Source organism: Gadus macrocephalus, chromosome 9 (genome assembly GCF_031168955.1).
Source record: "Gadus macrocephalus chromosome 9, ASM3116895v1".
Lineage (NCBI taxonomy): Eukaryota > Metazoa > Chordata > Actinopteri > Gadiformes > Gadidae > Gadus > Gadus macrocephalus.
The window spans coordinates 18225202-18241896 of record NC_082390.1 but is presented as its reverse complement, the minus strand read 5'-3'; the positions used below and the strand labels follow the sequence as shown (position 1 = coordinate 18241896).

At 52.9% G+C, this 16695-nt stretch overlaps 1 protein-coding gene across 1 annotated transcript in view; it reads left to right on the top strand.

Annotated features, from left to right (window-relative positions):
• tln2b (talin 2b) overlaps window positions 1-16695 on the top strand; it is an 85492-nt gene that overhangs the window by 39465 nt on the left and 29332 nt on the right. The window contains 23 exon segments of the mRNA XM_060061838.1: window positions 343-510; window positions 1424-1745; window positions 3706-3872; window positions 4930-5058; window positions 6436-6549; window positions 6734-6847; window positions 6951-7085; window positions 7289-7417; window positions 7925-8027; window positions 9438-9646; window positions 10088-10207; window positions 10476-10673; window positions 11353-11492; window positions 12019-12112; window positions 12826-12915; window positions 13011-13133; window positions 13578-13721; window positions 14006-14167; window positions 14492-14632; window positions 15295-15476; window positions 15713-15845; window positions 15945-16046; window positions 16254-16424. Coding sequence (XP_059917821.1) covers window positions 343-510; window positions 1424-1745; window positions 3706-3872; window positions 4930-5058; window positions 6436-6549; window positions 6734-6847; window positions 6951-7085; window positions 7289-7417; window positions 7925-8027; window positions 9438-9646; window positions 10088-10207; window positions 10476-10673; window positions 11353-11492; window positions 12019-12112; window positions 12826-12915; window positions 13011-13133; window positions 13578-13721; window positions 14006-14167; window positions 14492-14632; window positions 15295-15476; window positions 15713-15845; window positions 15945-16046; window positions 16254-16424 — 3390 coding nt within the window.

Here is a 16695-nt window from a genome sequence, read left to right as displayed (position 1 = left end):
TTTTATCTACTGCGTCCGTTAATTAATATAATTTTCTTTCAAAGATTCCCCTACCTTCTGGATCTGTCCGAGTCAATCTCTGCTAAATGCTGATCCTATGCTAATACCATTCCAACCTTTTTAAAATGTTTTCAACCTTCACCTACGGCAGCAGCACCGTCGTCTCGTCAACAGCTCTATGAATTGGCATCATGAGTCGATTTTAACTGAAGAATACACAAAACATACTCAGAAGTACTCACGTACTCACATACTCAGAACCAGAACATTCCGGGGTTCCCCGAGGGCCCCGGTGCGAGGCAGCTGGGCCCGTGGTCACGGCGGTTTGGATTGTTTCCCCAGGACATCCTGATGAACCTGGCCAAGGCGGTGGCCAACGCGGCCGCCATGTTGGTGCTGAAGGCCAAGAACGTGGCGCAGGTGGCGGAGGACACGGTGCTGCAGAACCGCGTGATCGCGGCCGCCACGCGCTGCGCCCTGTCCACCTCCCAGCTGGTGGCCTGCACCAAGGTACGGACCGGGGGCGCGGGGGGGGGAACGAGGTACGGACCGGGGGGAGGGAGCGAGGGCGCTGGTGAGTCGTCGCGGCTGCCTTTGGATAAGCCGTGTTGAAAGAAGGCTTAAGCGTTCTTTCAACGCGGCCTTCTTCAGTAGTAGTGTCTTCAGCAGCTCGCGTCGTGTTTTAGGTGTCACACACTCAAGACGTTTTTTGTTGTTTTTTTACAAAGAAAACTGTTACGTCATGTTCTTTAAATATACCTTGTGTAATAAATATGCCATTGAGTGAGGTATATTGTTGTGGATATTAATTCAAGGGTTGTTACATGCGGGTAAAGCTGTGGGTGGAACTTGTGTTAGCTTACTGCGAAACGTACAGATATCATATAGAATTTACATATTTACACAGACCACCAAACAACACTCACATAAATTTAATTAAAGAAGACACATATTACACTTTTAATTGTCACAGATAGTCATTGAGCACGAGGACTGTAGATGAAAGAAACAAACCATGAAGGGCTTTCCTGTCATTGGGAGATAATGGGAGGTGCTTCCCACCACGGAGGTGATTAAACACAGGGTATGAATTACTCTGATTGACATTAATGTTTTTTATCCACTCAATCATCAGCGTCTGCGGCGCTTTCGGCATAGTGTTTTTGCGTAGTCACGCAACAGCTGGGCCATAGCTGTGTGTAACCGCCGTTGTTCATGTAATGTTTATAGCGCAGTGCATAGGAACCGCGCGCAGGAAGAGGTGTCCCGTTTGTGGACGATAATGCACACCCCTGGAACGTTATCGGCTTTTCTATTGGCTCTTCTATCGGCTCTTGTATTGGCTCTTCTATTGGCTAATCTGAATCCAGTATTGAACCAGGCGGCGGTATGAAGACGTGTCCATCCTGCCCGCCCCCCCTAGGTCGTGAGCCCCACCATCAGCTCCCCCGTGTGCCAGGAGCAGCTGGTCGAGGCGGGCAAGCTGGTGGAGCGCTCAGTGGAGACGTGCGTGCGGGCGTGCCGCACGGCCTCGGAGGACGGCGGCGGCGGCGGCGGCGGCGGCGGCGGGGAGCTGCTGGCCCAGGTGGGCGGGGCGGCGGGCACGGTCAGCCAGGCGCTGGGCGACCTGCTGCAGCACGTCCGGCGCTACGCCAGCCGCGGCGAGCCCATCGGCCGCTACGACCAGGCCACCGACACCATCATGAACGTGACGGAGAACATCTTCACCTCCATGGGCGACGCCGGTGAGCCAGGGAGGGAGGAGGGAGGGAGGGAGGGGAGAGTTGGGGGGGGAGAGGGAGGAGGGAGGGAGAGAGGGAGAGGGAGGAGGTGGGGGGGGAGACGGGAGGAGGTGGGGGGGAGAGGGAGGAGGTGGGGGGGGAGACGGGAGGAGGTGGGGGGGAGAGGGAGGAGGGAGGGAGGAGGTGGGGGGAGACGGACGGACGGAGGGAGAGGGAGGAGGTTGGGGGAGACGGACGGAGGGAGGGAGAGGGTGGAGGTGAATGGAGATGGAGGGAAGGAAGGGGCGAGAGAAGGGAGGGAGAATGACTTGGCACAATTAGCGTTCACATTGTGAGCAGTGACTCTGCAGATTTTTATGTTTGATTCAGATATAAACATATAAAATGTTAATGTACTTTATGACAACATTATTTGTATAAATTCAGTATATGCATGTACATATATCTATCATCTATACATTTTATATATGTATATATTAAATGGTAATTAGTAGTCTTGGAAAACATGTAAGTTCATGTTTTTCCCAGAAATGTATATAGTATATTCAAGACGTCGTAAGAATTTTGTTATCCCTCATTCACATGGTTCTTCTGGACGAGACTCAAATCTCTTTAACACAAGAGATCTATTTTACTTTACTTAAGAAGTACTCAAATTTCCCAAGGGCAGCTGGCTGTTATACTATTTACAAGTTTCATGGAGCCCTTTGAGTATTTTCATATTCATGTGAAATCAATATGGAAACATTTCTTTCATCATCAGCCTCCTGTGAGTTTGTAAGACCTCCATAATTACTGTCTGCCTGGTGGTGTGACAAACACAGTGTCACAATGTCAGAACCCATCCTCCACTCCAGGGTGGTAGAAAGCATGCCATCCAGAATGGCTACAGCTTTTACAATCTGGCTTCAATCTGCATCAGGCTTTGAAACCTAAGAAGAAACACATGACCTTGACTTTCCTGTTTCTTTTCAAAGACAAACTAAATTGTCGACAAGGTAGAACCACTAGCTTGGAGAAAGGTAGAACAGCTAGACAGTATAAAGCTAGAACATATCTTGAACAAAGCTAGAACAAAGCTAGAACACCTAGCTAGAACACCTAGCCAGAACAAAGCTAGAACACCGAGCCAGAACAAAGCTAGAACACCTAGTCAGAACAAAGCTAGAACACCTAGCCAGAACAAAGCTAGAACACCTAACTAGAACAAAGCTAAAACACAGCCAGAACAAAGCTAGAACACCTAGTTAGAACAATGCTAGAACACCTAGCCAGAACAAAGCTAGAACACCTAGCTAGAACACCTAGCCAGAACAAAGCTAGAACACAGCCAGAACAAAGGTTTAACCCCTCGCTAGAACAAAGCTAGAACACAGCCAGAACAAAGGTTTGACCCCTCGCTAGAACAAAGCTAGAACACAGCCAGAACAAAGCTAGAACACCCAGCCAGAACAAAGCTAGAACACCTAGCCAGAACAAAGGTTTAACCCCTCGCTAGAACAAAGCTAGAACACCTAGCCAGAACAAAGGTTTAACCCCTCGCTAGAACAAAGCTAGATAAAGGTGGAACAGCTCACTGAGGAGCTCCGGTCTGAGCCGGTGCGAGGTGTGGCCGTGTAGCAGCCTGGATGTGTTGTCAGTGTGTGAGTGAGGGTTATTTATAGATGCTAGTGGGTGTGTGGGAAAAACTGCTCATTATGGCTATCGCAATCATCGTCACCTGCTAGAATGGATGTTCAGTATCTGTCGAACTGTAATTTATGTGAAAGTGAATAGCCAGTGATTTCTGGCTATCCAGAACAATTACAGTTGGTATTCTTACGATAATCATAGTTATTGAGCTCATGTTCATTCATGGGTGCATGTCTGAACACTGTCTGTGGGTGGGTGTGTGTCCGTGCATATGTATGTGGACGTTTGTTTTTGTGTGTGTGTGTGTGTGTGCGTGATTGTGTGTGAACAGGGGAGATGGTGCGTCAGGCCCGGGTGCTGGCCCAGGCGACCTCTGACCTGGTGAACGCCATGCGGTCGGACGCGGAGGCGGAGGTGGACGTCGACAACTCAAAGAAGCTGCTGGCCGCCGCCAAGCTGCTGGCGGACGCCACAGCGCGCATGGTGGAGGCGGCCAAGGTGGGGCGGGCCGGGCCCGCACGCCGGCCACGACGGCGCTCTGTAGAACAGGATTCAGGGCGACATTAACGCTGCTGCCCGAACCCATGGGGAGGGATAGTGTAGCGAGTAGCGAGGGGGTTTGAGACGTCACAAACATGTAGCGAGTGTAACTCTACCCTGTGAGCTCCTTAATGACGTGCGTCTCCAATGACTTGCTTTGGATCAAAGGGTCCGCTAAATGTCCAAATAGTAAATAGTGTTTCAGTTTTTGTATTTGATTTCGTTACCCGTGAAACACAAACACAATCTGTGCTCCGAGAAATATTCGATTAGAACATACGGATTATTGTTTATTGCAGTGTGAAATAAGCCGTTATTTTAAACTCCCGATAATTATGTACGGCATCAGTGGTTTTTAATAAGCCCCTGGCAGCATTGGCTGCTATAAATGAGCAGGATATTATTATAACCAATGTGATTTTGTTGTCCAAGTGAAGCATTGCGTGCAACTCATTAGATGTATTTGATCTATGACACATTAATCACCACATCACTGGGATCCTGATGGAGAAATATAATGCTGCCGAGGCTGGTCTCCTTGGCAACAGTGACAAAACACTGCTACATGCATCCCATCGCTCACGTAGCCGGGGCAGACATTCAGATGTGACGAGATTGCACTATTTTTTCCGTCATTCAATATGTTAATTATACGTCTGTGTGTGGGCGTGTGTGTGTGTCAATGGTGTCTTGGTGTGTGTGTGTGTGTGTGTGTGTGTGTGTGTGTGTGTGTGTGTGTGTGTGTGTGTGTGTGTGTGTGTGTGTGTGTGTGTGTGTGTGTGTGTGTGTGTGTGTGTTTTAATCCACATGCATGTATTTGTTTGAATCTGTGTGTGGGTGTGTGTGTCTACGTGTCTGACTGACTGATTGACTGACTGACTGATTCTGTGTGGTTCTGAATGTTTGTGTGTGTGTGTGTGTTTCTGCCTGCATGTGTGCGTGTGTGTTTCTGCATGCATGTGTCTGTTTGTGTGTGTTTGTGCGTGTGTGCGTGTGTGTGTGTGTGTGTGTCCAGGGGGCGGCGGCCTACCCGGACAACGAGGACCAGCAGCAGCGTCTGCGGGAGGCGGCGGAGGGGCTGCGCGTGGCCACCAACGCCGCCGCGCAGAACGCCATCAAGAAGAAGCTCATCAACAGACTGGAGGTGAGACGCCCGCCGCCCCCACGGCCCCGTCGCCCCCACGCCCCCGTCGCCCCCACGCCCCCCCCTCCCCACGCCCCCGTCAGAACACAGACACATTAGAGACGCTGCTTCACTCATCAGCCGCCCCCGTGCGGCGCTCCGTAATGGGACTGCGCCCGAGGACAAGTCCCAGAGATCGATCAGGGCTGCACTGCACAAACACCGCCCCCCCCCCCCCAACCCCACCTGCTGGGCCCCTGGGGGTAATGGGAGTCTGAGTCAAAAAATGCAGAAATAATTTTGTATTGATTTTGTGCAAACGAGGCGATGTGGGATATCCTCTTTTCTCCCGGCTGCTGTCGCAAAGGGCAGCGTGTCTCGTTAGCTCGGTAAATGAGCCGGTCTAAGTATGATAATAGATGGACGGTTCTCCCCCTCTGGTACCTGCTGCAGAACTCATTATGCTGACACACTCAACGCACATAAACATCACCTCTTGCTCATTACCTTTTTTACGGTTATAAAAACAGTGCTAATAGAGTCTGCATATTGAAGAGGAATGTCTGAGTGTTAAGTGTGTGGGTCAAAAAGTGGATCTTAGATGGTTGATCTTTTGCGTACATTTAGTTGTTAGTTAAACAATGTATACGAGATGAGCCTAAATATAGAATTACCTAACTGTATACTGACATTTGTAAAGAGGAGATCGAAAAGGGAACTATACGCACTCCCAACCATGACGAGTTGCATATGATCACCATGCAGCCCATACATTTTACGAGATGCATGTTGTAATGCCTCCCTGCTGCTGACATTCTACTTAACTCTATTCTCCCAACATTCAAGTGTTGAAAGGATGAGTCACTGAACACATTGTTATTAAATCCTTTTTTCTTTTGCTGCATTCCTCTGCGGGTATATATAATAGGATTTCTGTTAGTTTCACAGCCAACTCTATTCAGCTTCTTAACTGACTTCAAATAGTACTGTCATCATGTTTGTTTTCCCCAGGACACAAGACAACAGCATTGTTGATCAGCTCCCTTCCCATTGTTTCCTCTCATCCACTCAACTAGGACCGTCTCCTCCCTCTATTTTCCCTTATTTCCTCTCTTCAAAGTCAGCCTTGTGTTTGCTTGTGTGGACATTTGACAGCCGAGGGAAAATGTTTTCAGTGCAGCCCTGTTAAACGGCTGTAAAGTCAGACCAGTCCCCGCACGACGCCGCAGCGAGTGCAGCAATCTCCTAGTTAAGTGATGGACTCGTAAAAGAACATGATTGTCTTTGGGGACCGGCGCGTGGCAGATTAACACTTCACAGAGAGCATTGGCTCTGTCACCCTGTCCGAGCGGCGCTGGTTGAGCCCTAACACTGTCCACGGGTTTCCCCCCCCCACAGATAGCGTCCAAGCAGGCGGCCGCAGCCGCGACCCAGACCATCGCAGCTGCTCAGAACGCCGCGGCGTCCAACAAAAACACTGCGTCCCACCAGCAGCTAGTGCACAGCTGCAAGGTACGCACTACACACGCGAAACACGAAACCCACGCACACATGTACATCCCGATCGCACCACCGGGACACCGCGCTCACATGAAGCCCGGCTGTGGTCTGTGGTGAAGGAGGTGCGGTGTGCTCTCTGAGCAGATTGCACTCCGTTGATTAGAATCTGGGCCATCCTCTGTTTTTTCCCCCTCAGTTGGTCGCAGACTGCATCCCCCAGCTGGTCCAGGGGATGAGGAGTAGCCAGGCCCAGCCGGACGAGCTCAGTGCCCAGCTTGCCCTCATTATGGCCAGCCAGAGCTTCCTGCAGGTACACGATGCGCCCCTCGCCCATTAGCATATGGAGCCAAAGCCGCCTTCTCGTGTGACATGCGACCGCATCCTGTTGTGTTCCCATTACCCTGCCCTTTTAGCCCTGCAGCAAGATGGTGACATCTGCCAAGGCGGCGGTTCCCACGGTGACGGACCAGGCCGCCGCAATGCAACTGGGCCAGTGTTCCAAGAACCTGGCCACCTGCCTGGCTGAACTCAGGACCGCCACCCAGAAGGTTTGTTTATTCAAAACAACCGCCGTGCCGCCGTTTGTCAACCTGATGCCCCACCTGTTCCACTCGGCCGGGCTGCACAGATGCGCCCGTGTGTTCCTCTGGGGCTTGTAGCGGGGGGGGGTTTGTCCGTCCCCGCCCACCAGTGGAGGGGAGAGACGTTCTTATTATAACGCCAGATCCCCTTCCACCGCTCACCACCACAGGCCCATGAAGCGTGCGGGCCCCTGGAGATCGACTCGGCCCTGAAGACGGTCCACACCCTCCGGAGCGAGCTGCAGGACGCCAAGATGTCGGTCATCGACGGGCAGCTGAGGCCCCTCCCCGGGGAGTCGGTCAGTACCACACTGGGACCCCCCCCCCCCCCCCTAGCTCTCAGAACACACTTCTCTGTCATATCCGTTCCCGCGTCACGGGGCGTTGGGCCCAGACGCTGGCTCCGGTTATTAGATCATCCTGCATTACGTCTAATAACAGGACGTCCCGCCCGTGCGGTTTATTCCACTTGTACCGCAGTTGCCAACAATAATTACATATTGGATACTTTCAACTTTAATGTTATTGTGTTTTATCGAATCAGATGACATTTAAATATTAAAGCGGTGCTTTGACCGTCCACAAACATCTGGTGGATAGTTGGTAGTTTATTGTTGGATTCGTAGCAAATTGATTGTGAACAGTTAAACGGCAGAGGAGTCCCGTTAGTGAGGAACAACCATTGGAACGTTATTGACCAATCGGTATCAAGTATTTAACAAGGCAATATGAGATGGATACAGTAGCTCATGTGTGCTGCTGTTGTTGTGTGCCCCCCCACCCCCCTCCACCCCCCCCCCCCTCAGCTGGGGAAGTGTGCTCAGGACCTGGGCAGCACCTCCAAGGCGGTGGGCTCCTCTATGGCCCAGCTGCTCACCTGCGCCGCGCAGGGCAACGAACACTACACAGGTGAGGGGAGCGTCGGCCAATCACAGCTCTGCAATGACTGCCTCTTCTGGTTTTCTGTGTTTGTTTTTTTTGCCCGATTTTGTAGAATTGATTATGCTGTATTGCTTTTTTGTTGTGTAATTGTAGACAAGACAATCGTACCGGTCACTCCCGCCATACAGTGTCTAGCGTAGATAATGGCAGAAGTCGGGCGATGTTGTGTTTTTCCCCGTGAGCTGGTTGTGGTTTGAGTCTGATCTCCTCAGAGTGAACCCGGCTGGGCCCGGCTATCTGTCTCAGAGTCGAGCTGAATTGGTGCTCGCGGGAGAGGGGAGAGGAGACAGCGAGTGAATAGTGGAGCCGTAGCGCCACGGCTCTGGGGCGCTGGGAAGCCCTGGGTGCTGCCGGCCGCTCGTTCCTCTTCTTTTCATTTGATTTTATGTTATTTCAGCCAACCGCCCGGCGAGGTCGGATAATGCAATGAGCCCAGGGCAGCTCTCAGGCAGCGTTTCAATATATTAGCCGATGGCTTTAAATAATTAGCCTGCCACACTTTATAATTATTCACAGTCGTAATACCTGGTGTGTGGGTGATGCCTTGCTATTCGATACTGGGTTAATAAATGAGAAGAGATAATGTGTTCAGCGGGCTGCTTTGTCCGCAGACGGCAGGTAATGCAATGAAATGATGGCGGCAAAATACTCAATTGGTTATTCAATGAATAAAGCGCTGTTTCCCTGTCCCAATCAATTGCCCAGACCCGAGACAAAATCTGTGGCTTCTGGAGTGCAGGAGAATAGTGGCTGATGAGGACATTCTAGCTAGCTGCTGTGTGGATGATTTCAGAGCTGTAAAGCCAGAAAACAGAAAAGAGCCGTAGAGCGCAAGATTCAGAAACTAAACCACCCAAAAATACCTCCCCTTCCTCCCTGCACCCCCCCCCCCCCCCCGTGTTGCTGCCGCATGGAGTGTGTCTCATTTCACCCACCTGGGATTGACAGGCATAATGTATTCCCCGAACCAATCAGAGAAGAAATTCCCATGATTGGTCAGAAATGAGCCGGGAGCATATCTGCAATCCAAATTGGCTGGTGCAGATTCAGGCGCGCAGTCGACCAGAACGGGTTTTCTCAGAGAGCGTTTTACCCGCTAATAGCTGACGGATGGCTGTGGTATTTCTAACTAATTACGCTCAAATGATAGCTCTTTAATCTTACCCACAGCACCTTTTAATCTCAGACGGCAGGCAATTCAATGTCATTATGACAGAAGATTACTCATTAATTGAATGCTGAAATAAAATATGCCGTTACCCTGACGTAACCCCAACCGGAGCAGAACGCGTCGGGCCTATAACTCAGTGGTGTGGACACTCTGGATAGGACCCTGCGTCCACTGACTCCCCTGCCCGGCGCCCCCTCTCTCCCCAGGGGTAGCGGCCAGGGAGACGGCCCAGGCGCTGCGGACGCTGGCCCAGGCGGCCCGCGGCGTGGCGGCCAGCACCATGGAGCCCCAGGCCTCGGCCGCCATGCTGGACTCGGCCCAGTGTGTGATGGAGGGCTCGGCCATGCTGATCCACGAGGCCCACCAGGCCCTGCTGCACCCGGGGGACGCCGAGAGCCAGCAGAGACTGGCGCAGGTGAGCCCCCTGTCCCGGTCCTCGACCGCAGCGCGGCCACGGTGCGTCCCACCGGGGGATAGCTCCACAATAACCTTCTCCTGCTCCTTCTTCAAGACGATCATGCACTTGTTAGCGCTGTGATCGCCTTTCCCTCCCATCTCCTCTGGTGTAAGAGGTGTCTCCCTCTCAGGAGTGCAGTAACATGGTCAAAGCTGTTTGCATGTAGCTGGCGCTGCTCCAGCGGGATGCCTCTGTTGTTTGGCATGTGTCGGCGACAGCAGCCATTACATTAGCGACATGGATCGCAGTTAGCCGGGAGTGTAATTTGCATTGAGGAGCTGTTGTTTTTTTGTCTCTCTCGCCTCAAGCACTGCCCTGGGACCGCGCGGGCCTAGCCGGGGTTGTTAAGCTGATGAAGGAGGGCCTACTTACGGAGAGCGATGTGCCAATGTGTTTCAGGTGGCCAAGGCCGTGTCCCACTCCCTGAATAACTGTGTGAACTGCCTGCCGGGCCAGAAGGACGTGGACATGGCCCTGCGGAGCATCGGGGAGGCCAGCAAGAAGCTGCTGGTGGACACGGTGAGTCCAGGCGCATCACGCCATGAGCGTTCACTCCTCTCGGACGCCTTGTGATCCCGCATGCTGTTATTAATAGAGAATCCTCTATCGCTGTATTTGGTCGTCGATCAAAAGTTTTGCCCGCCTCCTCTTCCCTCTGGGCTTTCTGACAACAAGAACCCGAATTAACCTTGTCGTCGTCTCTCATTAACGGTGTGTTTATTTCTTCATATATAAGCTAATACATGTCATGATGGTCACCGTGTCCCCCCCCCCCACCGCGGTGCAGCTGCCCTCCTGCGGGAAGTCGTACCAGGAGGCCCAGACGGAGCTGAACCACACGGCGGCCGAGCTGAACCATTCGGCGGGGGAGGTGGTGCACTCCTCGCGGGGCACCAGCAGCCAGCTGGCCACGGCCTCGGGGAAGTTCAGCCAGGACTTTGACGAGTTCCTGGACGCCGGCATCGAGATGGCGGGGCACACTCAGGTAGGCCCCCATCATCCTGGTTCCTGAAGCCCCCCCCCCCCCCTCCAACATTAGAGTTCTTCTTTGGTCTTTTTTCCGGAACAAAAGGCTTTTCAATGTAACCCAGGTTTGACATGCTCAAATCGATCAAGTGTTTGTTGGTGGTATGGGTTCATTTTGGGCTCTGCAGACATCAGAGGGTTAATATCAAGTGGGTTGACACTCGATGATACTCCTTCCTGTCGGTGGGAGCGCCGTGAGGGTCTTGGACGCGCTCGGTGATGACGGCTAACGGACTCATTCTCTTCACAGGCACGCGCTTGTCCCTCCGAGTATTAGCACAATGAGACGTAATGAGATCCGCGATGATGTTCTGGATATTCTGCTCGTTAATTTGCTTTGATCATCAGGGAGTAGGGGAGGCTGTGTGTGTAGCACAACAGGCGGAGTGGTCGGGAGGGGATAGACGGGGGGAAAGTGAGCACGTTCATTGTCCTACTCTTCGTTAACCCTTAAACCACGGCTGCCAGATCGGTTTCATTACTCTTGTTTTTTTGCATACAGTACAATGAAAGAAAGATCTATTGCATAACAAGGGGGAAGGGATGTTTGACACATCCGTCCGCAGCGATGGTGAGTCATCACTGTGGACGGAACCCAGACTGAAAACAGGTGTGCCTCTGTCTTTCGGATTCCGCAGAGTTGCGACGATCAGATCCAAGTCATCGGTAATCTGAAGAACATCTCCATGGCGTCCAGTAAGCTGCTCCTGGCCGCCAAGTCTCTGTCCGTGGACCCCGGCGCCGCCAACGCCAAGAACCTCCTCGCCGTGGCCGCCAGGTAAGACAGGACGCCGTGGATGCAATCGAGATACGACACGCAGGAAACCTGTCTGCATCGGACAAAACGCTCCAGTTCAGGGCTACATCTCGGGGCCGCACCTCGGCCGTCTCGCAACACCGTCCGTCCGTGGCGTGATCTTCCTCTTTCTGCCACGTCTGTCGGCCGGGGCTGGAGGAGAAGGAACCTTTTTTTCCTCAGTGGAGAGGAGCCAAGTCCCGCAGTCAGCCCCAGAGGGCCACTGCGGGCCTGGCTGCCTCCTCTCTGTCCAATTAGGAAGATGGAAGCGCTGGCTGGAGCCCATCCGTGCTCAGCAAGGCCCGACGCAGGCATGCTTCAACACAGCCTCATCGCTCCTGTGTGTCGCGGGCGGGCGGCTCTTGTAGGGAGAACGCACGTGTGTGTATGTGTGTGTGTGTGTGTGTGTGTGTGTGGGTGTCTGGGTGTGTGGGTGTGTGTGTTTCTGTGTGTACAAGTGGGTGTGGGAAAGAGAGTGATGGGTAAAAGGTATATGTTGTGTTTCCAGGGCAGTGACAGAGAGCATCAACCAGCTGATTACACTGTGCACACAGCAGGCCACTGGACAGAAGGAGTGTGACAACGCCTTGAGGGAGTTGGAGGTAGGGCACTTTGGTGTCACGCACCGTCATGTACTCGACAGTTTCTCAGGAATATACCGGCCCTTCAGGGAGTCAGTCCAGCAAGGGATTGTTTTTCTTTAAATCGTTGAAATCCAGTCCACTTTAGCCCCCTATAACTGTACAGGTTTAAGTATAGATACGGAACACAACCGATTATTATCCGCTTGGCATGCAGGAATCCACAGTGTTTTGCTGATGCACTGCCGTGCACCGTCTCCATGGGAATTAATCAGCCAATCATTTACCCCCGCTGAGCTTCTAGTGCCTGTAGCTCGTCCCCCTGCCTCTCGGGTGAATCAACTGTCATTCATCAGCCGCCATGTTGTCTGCAGAGCCCATGAACATCTAATGGCAGCAATTTCTACCTTTTCGAAGAAAAACACAGACTCTGTTTAGTCGACACACACACATACATTAAGTTTAGTATAAACACTTAGTTGCATACATTCAATTCATGACGTTTCTATACTATGTTCATACTTTTATTTCTATTTTCTACATGTAAATTACCCACTTTCTGTTATCGCTGTCTCAGTGTAACTTATCCGACCTTGTAGTTGTAGCGAAACAAACCTCGCTATAATACAGTTCTGTTTGTGTGTGTGTGTGTGTGTGTGTGTGTGTGTGTGTGTGTGTGTGTGTGTGTGTGTGTGTGTGTGTGTGTGTGTGTGTGTGTGTGTGTGTGTCTCCAGGCCGTGCGAGGGCTGCTCGACAACCCTAACGAGCCGGTGAACGAGCTCTCCTACTTCGACTGCATCGAGAGCGTCATGGAGAACTCCAAGGTGACAGGAACACCTCTCCCTCTGTTTATACACCCGGCCAGCCGCTCAAGGCCCCCCCATGTCAACCCCCTGATCTCCATCCCCGCCACCCGCAGGTCCTTGGGGAGTCCATGGCCGGCATCTCTCAGCACTGCAAGACGGGCGACGTGGCCGCCTTCGGGGAGAGCGTGGGCGTCGCCTCCAAGGCCCTGTGCGGGCTGACGGAGGCCGCCGGACAGGTGAGATCACAGCCCCGCTCTCCCCCCCACACAGATGAATCCCCCTTCTCCTTTCATCTCCTCCTCGCCCCCTCGCTGTCCTCCTCCTCCTCCTCCTCCTCCTCATCACGAGTCCTTCGGAAGGCTTTGTAGTTTGCAGACTCCCCAGAAGAAGAAAGCAGAACCACTGTGCCGCTCCCTTTAAACAAGGCACCAGCCAAACTCTCCTTGTTATTTTTGTACTCTTCTTAATAATAGCACTATTAACCTTTTAATGCATCACTTTTTTTAATTAATTTTACAAAGTGCGTGTTCTTACCTTTCTACTACTTTTATTTAAGGCCAGGTTAACAAAGTGCTTGTCGTGTTCTTCGTTCATTAATCATAATAATAATGATAACAGTAAAGACCCGTCTACTACCCTTATTAAGAGCCAGGTAAACAAAGGGCATTCTGTTCCTGCAGGCCTCGTATCTGGTGGGCGTCTCGGACACCAACAGCCTCTCCGGCCAGGTGGGCCTGGTGGATCCCATTCAGTTTGCGCGGGCCAACCAGGCCATACAGATGGCCTGTCAGAACCTGGTGGACCCTGCCAGCAGTCCCTCGCAGGTGGGTCCGGGGTCCGCGAGGAACCGCTCATACCAGGGCTGTTGTTATTATACCCGGAGGCGACTGCGGAGTTTGCTGTTTAAGTTTTCAAAATGTCCTCATATCTGCTTTGAGAGAAATGGCACAGTACGGGGTTTGTGAAAAAGTTTTGCTTGGTCTGGTATCCTATTTACAGTAGTTCATGGACAGTTATGGACAGCATTGCACATTTGTTCTATTTAATAACCTTGCTATATTAACCTGACTATTTCCTTCTGACTACACCTTTGTTTCTGTTTGTCCAGGTCCTGTCTTCAGCGACCATCGTGGCCAAGCACACCTCTGCGCTCTGCAACGCCTGCCGCCTGGCCTCCTCCAAGACCTCCAACCCGGTGGCGCGGAGGCAGTTCGTCCAGTCGGCCAAGGAGGTGGCCAACACCACGGCAAACCTGGTCAAGACCATCAAGGTCGGACCCGCCGCCACACTCCACAAGACACTGGGCCTACTCTACATCACATTTATATCGTGATATACATAGTATACGTTTCTTCCAATCTCACTGGCAATGATTTCATAATTCTAATAATAAATCATCATAAATATCGTCATTGTGTAATGTAGTATCAAGTCAGCATCTAAAGATGTGTAGTTGTCTTCTTATTCGTATGAGATTGTTAGCATGGCTGAACTATTGGCGTGATCTCTCGGTTCTCAGTGCTGTTCTCTGAGTTGTGAGCCGTGTTAGTGGGGAGCATCAGAGCTGAGCGCCGGTGTGGTTCCTCTGCCCCAGGCCCTAGACGGTGACTTCTCCGAGGAGAACCGGAACCAGTGCCACGTGGCCACCAGCCCCCTCATCCAGGCTGTGGAGAACCTCTCCACCTTCGCCAACAACCCTGAGTTCGCGAGCATTCCTGCTCAGATCAGCCACGAGGTGGGTGTCCGCTACTGGGCACTGTGGGAGAATCATTCTTTTTGTATCGTAGAAATGATAGGGAAAAACGATTCAAATCTGCTTTATTCCTTCTCATCCAAATCCCCAGTGGAGTTTGGTTCAAAGACATGAAGGGAAGGTGTTTGTGATGAATCGGTGCGTTCAGTTCCCTGAAAACGGTCCCAGCCTGTAGCAGGGTGTGCACAAGCAACTCGGGCATGAATCGGCGACATGTGTGATTTTCACTCTTTTAAAGGCATAAGGTGCTGATGGAAAACAGGCTGGATTTTCTTTCCTCGAACAATGTGAGCAGCAGCCGCAGCAGAGCCGTCGCGCCCACCTCAAGGTTGTACGGCTGTTATCGGTTGCCGGGCGGTGTTAACCCAACGCTCATGTGCAGCTGCTCCAATTCACACCTTGTTAATCTGATCACGAGGGACGCCCGCCTCGTAAAGACCCGCACCTTCCGTCTTTTACCTGCCGCTCAGCCAAAAAGAACCCTTTAAATTTGTGATTAAACCTTGTGATCCCTCTGAGGAAGCGTAAGAACAATTTCTCTCCTTGTACCCGTGTGCTTTTGCCTTTTACCGCTCCTAAGGACCAATGTGATTTTACCGTGACACGTCGTGCTCGTGTTTGTTCCTCCATGTCCCGCCCTAAAGGGGTCCGCGGCTCAGGAGCCCATCGTGCGCTCGGCCCGGTGCATGCTCGACAGCTCCGCCTACCTGCTGGAGACCGCCCGCTCATTGGTCCTCAACCCCAAGGACCCGCCCACCTGGTCGGTGCTGGCGGGCCACTCCCGGACGGTGTCCGACTCCATCAAGAGTCTGATCACCTCCATCAGGTCAGTGCCCCCCCCCCCCCCCCCCCCCCCGACCTCGCCCTCTATAGAGCTGGAGGATTACCACATAACACACTTCAGCACGCCGACCCCTAATCGAATTGAACCATCAGAGCAACGACACGACGTACGAGGCGTGCCTCTCGCCGGGCGATCTCCTCCACAGTGGGTCCTCTACGCGTGTCCCCAGGGGACCGTTCCCCCCCTCCCTCCCTGAGTCAGTGTTCGGTTCCTTTCAGGGACAAAGCACCGGGTCAGCGGCAGTGCGACTACTCCATCGACAACATCAACAAGTGCATCCGGGACATCGAGCACGCCTCGCTGGCCGCCGTGGACCTGACCCTGCCCTGCCGCGACGACATCTCCATGGAGGTGAGCCCCCCCGCCCCCCCCCCCGCTGACAGCCCCCCCCCCCCCCCCCCCCCCCCCTTGGTGCTGAGTGCTTCGATGTGTGTGTGCTCCTCTGCACAGGCCCTCCAGGACCAGCTGACCTCCTCGGTGCAGGAGATCGGCCACCTCATCGACCCCGTGTCCACCTCGGCCCGCGGGGAGGCGGCCCAGCTGGGACACAAGGTGCGGCCCCCCCCGACCGCGTCTCTCACACGGTGCTATTAACCCTTTACCCTCCGGTCAGACCGTACCCACCGCCGCAGACAATAGAAAGGCAGTTTGGAAGCTGTAGTGCGTCTGTTACAAACCGGGCAAACCTTAGCCCCTTGTTGACCGCCATAGGGAAGTATTCAGGCTCTGTTCAGCCCTGACCTCCCCCCCCCCCCCCAGGTGACCCGTCTGGCCAGCTACTTTGAGCCTCTGATCGTGGCCTCTGTGGGCCTGGCCTCCAAGCTGCTGGACCAGCAGCAGCAGATGACCATCCTGGACCAGAGCAAGACCCTGTCGGAGTCGGCCCTGCAGATGCTCTACGCTGCCAAAGAAGGGGGCGGGAACCCCAAGGTGGGGCACACTCGTGCACACGCACATGCACCCGCCCACGCACAAACGCACACACACACTCTCCTTCTCTCGCCCTGTCTGTCTGTCTGTCTGTCTGTCTGTCTGTCTGTCTGTCTGTGAGTCTGTCTGTGTGTCTGTCTGTCTGTCTGTCTGTCTGTCTGTCTGTCTGTCTGTGTCCGTCTGTCTGTCTGTCTGTGTCCGTCTGTCCGTCTGTCTGTCTGTCCGTCTATCCGTCTGTCCGTCTCTCTCACACACACTGACTCACTCATTG